This window comes from Triticum aestivum, chromosome 5A, assembly GCF_018294505.1.
Source record: "Triticum aestivum cultivar Chinese Spring chromosome 5A, IWGSC CS RefSeq v2.1, whole genome shotgun sequence".
NCBI lineage: Eukaryota > Viridiplantae > Streptophyta > Magnoliopsida > Poales > Poaceae > Triticum > Triticum aestivum.
The window spans coordinates 376064942-376073324 of NC_057806.1; the positions used below are offsets into that span (position 1 = coordinate 376064942).

Sequence of the window (8383 nt, forward strand, 5' to 3'; positions counted from 1 at the left end):
AGAGTTTTCACCTTTTTTTCCTTTTCATTCCTAGAGGGCCCTACCTGTAAGGAAACATCCTGTAGATGGTCAAACCCCCTTGACTGGTTGGAAACGGCACAGAACAGTGTTTCTACAAGGAGCCTTGACGGAAGAAAGGCAGATTTGAGCAGCCTCAAGAATTAGGGGCATATCTGATTATGGATTCGAGCAGAAACGTAAATGTCGTTAATGAATTTTGCGTATTTTGTTATGAATTTGGTGTTATCAGACGAGAGTTCTTATGTGGGAATTTGACGTGGAAGTTAGTATCATTGTACTCAGTATTCTGCGTAGAATGATACATTTTGTTTCAGTCTCTTCTTACCATGTTCTGTGATGGTGGTAGATAACCTTTTTGTCAGGTTATTTACTAATCCTTATTTATGTTTTTCTTTTCAGGTGGGAAATGCCAAGTTGTTGAACTCAGTGGAGAAAACATCAACATCACATACAAACATGATGGCACTCACATAGCTGTTGGAAATAAGGTTTACAATAACAGAACATGGGTACATTAGATTGTAATATATTTTTGATGCCTAGCTGTTTGTCTAGCATATTGATTTGAAGGAATGGGACATTCATTCATGTTCAACATTGTCTTCATGACGCTTGCGTTTTTTCATTTCCTTTGGGTTTTTTCTGATAGTATATTGAATTACTGATAGCATATTGGTTTATTGCCCTTATTTCAAAATAGAAAAAATATCCTGATATGTTTGTGTTACGCATCATCATGGTGTGACCCAGCTAACAGAACCCTCGCTATCTGTTTAGCTTTGTTATTTTGCTGCACTCTTTTCCTTCAGTTTATACCTTGTGTGAGTTAGATCTTTTGTTGACCTAATTACTATGCAACAAATCAAATCATATCATGCATAGGAATATGTGGCCGTATTGTCATATATGTGTTTTTGAGAAAATGCTGCATCACCGTATCGTGTACCAGTATTCGTGCAATGTAGGTTGGTAATAATGCACCTGGAGATGTACGCATCTGGTTAGTATCTATCAATTAGATGGAAGTCTTGGCATTTTTCTTGCTAAGTTTCTTCAGTATGACAAATGATATGTAAAGTTCATGTAGTATCGAAATCAAACTCTTTTTGAGTGTCATGTAAGTTAGCATGTTTCCTGAAAATGTACATGGTATGCATTTACTTTACGAGTTACTAGTTCGTTCAGCTATGATAACAGCTGCTGCTAATGATCTGTAGGAGGATGAGCTAACCATAGTGGATGTTCGGAAGCTAAAACCCGTCCACAAACAGAAGTTCCCTTACGAGGTACTTACCAAATGAAGTTTGGACACTGGAAACACCCTTTAGCAGTTTTTCTCTATTCTAAATCCAGCTATGTTTTGGGGTACCCATGGCCCCGTGCATATCGACGTGATAAGAAATATAGTGAGCCACATGTTCATTTGTCTTGTCTTAGACCAAAAAGTTGTGCACTGATGTTTATTTTTCGGGGGGAGAACAGTAAGGATACGTACTGATACTCTGAATGCACAATGATATATGATACCAACCAGCTGAATCTAGATAATGCATTTACTGTACTACTGATGTTCACACCTTGCTAAACTTCATATTGTCAATTTCCTGCATTTCTTGTTTTTCGTGACTTGTGGCGTGTGTGTTTCTTGTTAAATGTCTGACATGAACTCTTGATTTGTCCCCCAGATTAATGAGATTGCATGGAATAAAACTGGAGATTTATTCTTCATAACTACTGGGCTTGGTAAGATGCTAAGATGTACTTTCCTCTTAATTATGAATATTTAAGCTCCTCAATTGTGAAAATGGAACAAGGAGCCTTGATGTTGTCAGACGTCAGGCGTCAGGATCACATAAGTTGATGTTAATGCTGCTGCCTGGTTTTGTTCTTTATGTAGGATTTGTTGAGGTGGTCAACTATCCTTCCCTTGATGTTGTCTGCAAATTAAATGCCCATACAGCAGGGTGCTATTGCATAGCAATGGATCCCCTTGATAGGTGAGAAAATTCTTTGTTCAGTTTGTTGTTTCAGTTATTTGCGCTGAACATGTTTTAAACATGGAACGGTAGGGGAGAACCCTAAGGATTATTTGAATTACAAATATATAGTATTTACTTATGGAGGACAAACCATATTTACTAGAAAATACACAAAAAGGCTCGAGCTTGCGATCCGTTTTTACTCGGGATCTAGTTGATTTGCTGTATTTTAGTTCCTTGCACTAGTTACTGGGTTGCTAGATATGCTATTTGAGTTAACACTAAAGCTATATTCTGACTTTTCGTAAGAGCTACTGAAATTGTATCCTAGCTTCATCTTTAGACAAAAATCGTATCCGAACTACCTGCAGTTGAGTAAATACCTATTACTTATAGGTAACTCCATAGGTGATTTATGAAGAGGATTTCTGAGGAACTGGTTTAGGGAAACACGCATGGGCTCAGGAAAGGGATCCCCCGAATAATGGATAGCCGTTTGTAAACCAGGTCGTAAACTTTATATATACTGGGAATATATCCCATGGCCTATGGTAACCATTGGTTTAGTGGAAGAATGAAAACCATGATTAGGATGTTGATCCTCTCCACACACTTCGGTCAATTACTAAAAAGAGAAGAAATGAATTATCATGTAATTTTGCAGAGAACTCATCGTATGCTCTCCTCACGGGTAACTTCCCCAGAATGTGTTGCTTCTCTCAAAAAGATGTTAATTAGGCACTTTTATTTGTCATAACTAGGCAAAGATATACTAACTGGCCACGGGGTAACCTGCTACACGTTCGCCCTTTCAGGGGTTTCATAGGTTATCTTCCCATATATATCTACAATGCCGAATTCAGAGTTTATGTTGAAAATGAAAATTCACCACATGGTCCAAATTCTTCTCCCCGCAACTATACAACGATCACCAAGCGTTTTTTGTATGTTTGTTTGAAACTGACTGTAAACTTTTTTTTTGCGGGAAGGAACTGATTGTAAATTAAGAGCCTGAACAAACTAATCATGTGGAGAAGTAGCAAGTTGTGCTCCACAAGTACAAATTGTGTTAGTGTGTTATGTTTTGATGTCAACATCCAGGTAGAGTACAATTGTTTTGATGGTCACACTTACAGAATGTTTTGATGTCAGGTATTTTGCTGTTGGAAGTGCAGATTCACTTGTCAGTCTTTGGAATGTCAAAGAGCTGCTATGCATTAAAACCTTCACAAAACTTGAGTACGTCTTTATCTACTATATTGAACTTCTTTAGATTACTATCATAGAAATAGCTTCAAATGATTTTTGTTTGAATCAGCCTCAGTTAGGGCCAACAAGTTTTCCCTCAATGTAACAGCACATATTTGATACACCGTGGGCATGATGTTTACATTGAAATTAGTAAACAATTTGTGCATATCTATGTTATTTCTAGGGGTGCAAGCGGCATCCCGCTTCATCCGCAAAACTCATTGGTTAGTTCATAGTTTGCTCATCACTTGCCTAAAGTTAACACTATTTCTACTATAGTATTGTCTGCTAGCCCGCCCTGCTTGCATCTCCCATGGCCTTCCCACCAAAGCCCGACTGGCAACGGCAATGTAGACATTCAGGACGTTTGTAATCTTTTCAATTACTTTGATTTACTATTTTAATAATTTTATATTGGATAATATGACTACAAACAGCTCATAATGTTAATTATTAAGAAGAATAGGGTATGGGCTTGACTAATCTCATATCTCATACACTGACTTTTGCCTCCAAACATAATTAGAAAGAGTGATTGAACTAAATAATGGTTAGGTGAATTGTGATCATTGGAAAAAAACATTCAAAGGTTAATCTGAGTACGACCAGGGTAACCCTATGTGTACCAATTTCAGGTGGCCTGTCAGAACAGTTAGCTTCAATCACACTGGAGAATTTATTGCATATGCCAGTGAAGATCCTTTCATTGACATTGTAAGTGATCACGAATGTAGTGAAATTTCTTATCTATCCGAGACTAACTGTTTTGAAAGATTAATTATTTTACATTTTTTCGTTTCATCAGGCCAATATTCAGACTGGACGATCAATTCATCAGATTCCATGTAAAGCAGCTATGAATAGTGTTGAATGGAATCCTAAATACAACCTCCTGGCTTATGCAGGAGATGACAAGAATAAGTACCAGGCTGATGATGGTATGGTTATCGCAGTTACTCATTTTAGTGCTGTCGAATGAAATAAAACGCATAATTTTTCTTGAACCTCTTGCTCAATAGTTTCTGAAAAACCACAAGCACGTTATAACATCCCAAACAACGGAATCTTTGCTATTATCTTTTCTGTTAAGAACATCCAGTCATGGTAAAACTAATATTCTTCCCTCTATTACTTCTTTTTTCCTTTTGCCTGTTGTTTCCCGCTGCTTCTACTGCCTGTTGTTTCCCGCTGCTTCTACTATCCTGCATCCAAGTACATGAGTGGACATGAAGGGAAAATTAAGAGTCCATTTTCTGCATGCTATGTTGTCAGTGTTTGGGATGCTGTAATGCAGTTGAGGAAGTTTCTAATGTTGTCCATGGGAATGTCGATGTTTCAGGAACCATCGAGCAAATTTCCTCCCCGTCGATTTCATTAACTCTTGAACTTAAAAAAAACTATTACCTTCAGATGCATTTATTTCACTTCATAACAATTTAGCTTTATGATTGCTCAATTCTTCATCTGAAAAAAACAAAGCGACGTAGAAATGTAGCGGCACTAACATTTCTCGTCATTCATTTTTACAGGTGTTTTCCGAATATTTGGTTTTGAAAGCACATAATCTGATGCGGACCGGATTATCACTAGCAAGTTGTCTCTGTAGATTCAGTTATCTGGCCTTACAAATGTAACTCCATTTTTTTGTCAGCTTGATTGAGGTGTTTGGTTTGAGGGACTGGATGATGAATGCACCCCTGTTTGGTTTGAGGTATAGACTCTGCATGCATTAAGCTAGTTCTAAATGATGGATTAGGTAATTTGACCAATTTTAAGAGATTATCCAGCGATGGACCGAGCTGTGATGGTCAAGGTGATTTTCTCAAACCAAACATCCCAGAACCAACAGTGTTGTTGTATTGTACCATATGTGATTACTAGAGAACAACTTGGCATTGTATCTTATCCAACAGAACATTACTGAAACATATTAAAGTAAAATAGATCAAATTTTGTACAAGGTTTGTACTCCCTCCGTTCCAGATTATTATAACGTCTGCAACACCAAATTTGTTACATTGGATTTGTCAACAAAAATATTTACGTGTATAATACTATAAATATTAGCATTTTTTTTGTATATTTGGTTAAACATAAAAGAAGTTTGACTGAGAACAAAACTAAAACTTCAACTAATTTGGAACAGAGGGAGTACAAAATAAGAAAAGAAAATAAGGTATAGCGTTGTAATATATCAGTATAAGAGGGGATGAAGTGAGGTTGCAAATAAATAAACAATGTGGGTGTGACAATGAACACATTTTTTTTTAAAAAAAATTGACATTTGTAAAATGCATTTTTGGCACACAGGAGCATATGCTCCCTAGAGCCGAATTGGATTTCCAAACAGTGTGCATCTTTAACACTTGTTGCCCAAGGATTGTAGCTGGAAGGCATCAGAAGACAATTGGAGCCAAAAAATCAAAATAGTGGCACTAAACTTGTATAAAAATAAAAATAATTATGAGTATAAAGATGATTGTTTATGAAACTCTCGAGTTGAATTTCATGCACGTTGCTCGTATGACACACTGAAACATGGGCCCAAGGGCACATGTCAGTGGGGCACTGAATGTCATGTTCTCAAACTTGAATTATGAGATTGACATATACAACAACAAAGATACATTGCATTGCTTGGCACACCACTTGATGGCATTCACATTCATAATCTTCGGTCCTGGAGCTTTTTTCATTTGATCCATACACACAAACACAAAACACACTGGACAAGGACAGAAAGAAAAGCCTCTGCACACATATTGGACAACATGGATGGACTCTGAACCCACAACAAAAGCCAAGAAAAGAATAACAAACACTTCCCTGAAATGCTTGCAAGAATGCAAAAGAAAGAACCAACAAGAATCACATTTTGGTCAAACTGGTAACCAGACTTTGTGTTCAGCCGATCATCAAGCTCCTCCACCTCTTCAATCACTCACTCTCAGGATCTGTACACGTTGAAATGCTTCGCCCATCGCCGCGCCATGAACGGGTCAAGGTGATCCCAGCTCTCGGCGCAGCAGCTGCTCCTCCTCTCGCCGCCGATGCTCGTCCCCATGTCACGGCCCCCGCAGTACCTGCTGTCGCTCTTCTCCTCAAAGCCGACAGCGACCTCACCCGTCCTTGAACGGTCCTCTCTTCCGCCCTCCAGGTAGCTGTAACCAACCAGTATGAAGCCACAGTCTGCCACAAGGTCAAGCGGGATCCTCCTCTCCTCACCACCCCTCAGCTCCCCTAGCCTCACCACTCCACCATGCTCCCCTATCCTCAGGTGGGTGTCGCCTATGACACCGCCGAGCAACCGTGCAAGTAGCTCCTCAAATTCATGCATCACGAAGCTGTTCTGCACCCCGAAGCCGAGCCCGACATGGAACTGGTGAACCGGGATGCTCGCACGGTTCATGTCTACCCCAGCATAGCTGCGTATTGGATGATCAGAGAGGTGAAGAATGCAGTTGCTTGGGTTCTGGTGTGCCCGGTCCTCTAGTATCTTCAGACCCTTCTGCAAAGCCCCTACTGGATCAATTCCACCAACAGAGCAGAGGTGTTCGATGACCTGCAATGCCATTCGTTTACCATGGGAGGACATCCGACGCAAGGGGAAGGCACGAGTTGCAGTGGTGGCATTTGTGACAATGGCCAACCGGTCAATTGCGCGCATGGAGAAGACAACCAGTGCCACTGCCTGCTTCAACAGCCTCAGGTGTGGCCCATTAGGGCTGGCAACCAAGACCAAGTCCATGGCTGGCTGTGGTGCTAGGCTGACTGAGAGGTAAGCACGCCTTTGCACACTTGGTGAAGCAATCTGCGGTGGTGAAACCATGGAGGAGCCGCTGTAGCTGTACTGGCTGTGCTGCTGTGGTGGCATCATGCGTCCACAAGGGTAGTGTCCGAGGGCATGATGGTGAGCTGCCACCGGAGACGGGATAAGGGCGAAGCGCAGGCATGGATCGACATGCTCAGTCAGAGTGTAAGGCTCAACAGGGTCATCATCGTTGTAGCGGGTAGCACGGATGGAGGACCTTCGGTTGACACGGGATGTCGCAATGTTGTCATCAAGGATGCGAAGGATTGGATCAGACTGGTTGTGCAGCAATGGCGGCACCTTCAGGTCACGTGGCAGCTGAGACCACTGCGCACGGCAGATCGGGCATGTAACATTGCCATGTCTGATGTTGGAGGCAATGCACAAGAAGTGGAAAGAGTGGGAGCACTGGGCTGTGAATATCGCTGGCCTGTCACAGTTGTCAATGCCACTGCTGCTGGTGCTGAGGGCCTCCAAACATATTGCACAGAAGTTCTGCATATAAATATAGTACAGTTAATATACGGGATCTGAGAAAATGTGGGATCAGATTAGAATGTAAACCTGCTGTACATACAAGTAAGCAATAAAGAGAATCACTACAGCTTGGATTTGGTGGGAAACAAAACACTGTAAACTATTCATTCTAGAACAAGTTGAGCATATGCTAAAGGAAGGATTTTGCAAGATCAGAAAATAATATCTGCTTCATTTGACGCTTCAATTTAACATACACATATCTAAAATGGAGGAAATACCATTCTCGTAAATCCAAATATGACCTGATTAACACCCTATCAGATAGTATGTCTGATACATGGCAACCGTTCATAGGTCGCAAGCTGGAATATACTCCCTCCGTTCCAAATTACTCGTCGCAGAAATGGATGTATCTAGAACTAAAATACATCTAGATACATCCATACCTACGACAAGTAATTCGGAACGGAGGGAGTATTTAGATAACCAAAATATGAAATGAAGAATATGTTCTGCATTGTGTGTCCAGTGAATGTTTTAACCAACCAAAAGCCCCTTACAAATTATACACGAAGCAACCTCAGTGTTCCTGCTTTAGAACACTGCCTCAGGGCATAAGGTGATTAGGCATGTCATATATTTATTTGGCTTATCAATTGTGCCTCTATATTGGTTACAAATAGCTCAAACACAAGTCCCTCGAAGCTATCCTGCTAAATGTTATCAAGGTTCCCAAGTTCCTGCAGCCTGTTGAGATTGCAACAAAGTTGGGCAAAACAATTCGAGAGACAAAAATCTATTGTACTGAAGAACACTGTTAAGTATCGACTGTGCTTGTTAG

The 8383-nt window shown here is 40.4% G+C and overlaps 1 protein-coding gene and 1 pseudogene across 3 annotated transcripts in view; one reads left to right on the forward strand and one right to left on the reverse strand.

The window, feature by feature from the left end:
- LOC123103455 (THO complex subunit 3) overlaps positions 1-5267 on the forward strand; it is a 9559-nt gene extending 4292 nt beyond the window's left edge. Inside the window, exons 4-11 of one of the 3 annotated variants that reach the window (XM_044525045.1) lie at positions 421-530; positions 1239-1307; positions 1707-1764; positions 1919-2018; positions 3153-3239; positions 3887-3965; positions 4057-4189; positions 4781-5267. In XM_044525045.1, coding sequence (XP_044380980.1) covers positions 421-530; positions 1239-1307; positions 1707-1764; positions 1919-2018; positions 3153-3239; positions 3887-3965; positions 4057-4189; positions 4781-4815 — 671 coding nt within the window. In that variant the 3' untranslated portion in view covers positions 4816-5267. Of the gene's footprint in view, positions 1-420; positions 531-1238; positions 1308-1706; positions 1765-1918; positions 2019-3152; positions 3240-3886; positions 3966-4056; positions 4246-4780 lie in introns of those variants that run through there. The other 2 variants (XM_044525047.1, XM_044525046.1) reach the window with 2 other exon arrangements.
- A 617-nt stretch (positions 5268-5884) lies between these two features.
- Positions 5885-8383, reverse strand: part of LOC123103454 (probable E3 ubiquitin-protein ligase WAVH2) — a 5734-nt pseudogene continuing 3235 nt past the window's right edge.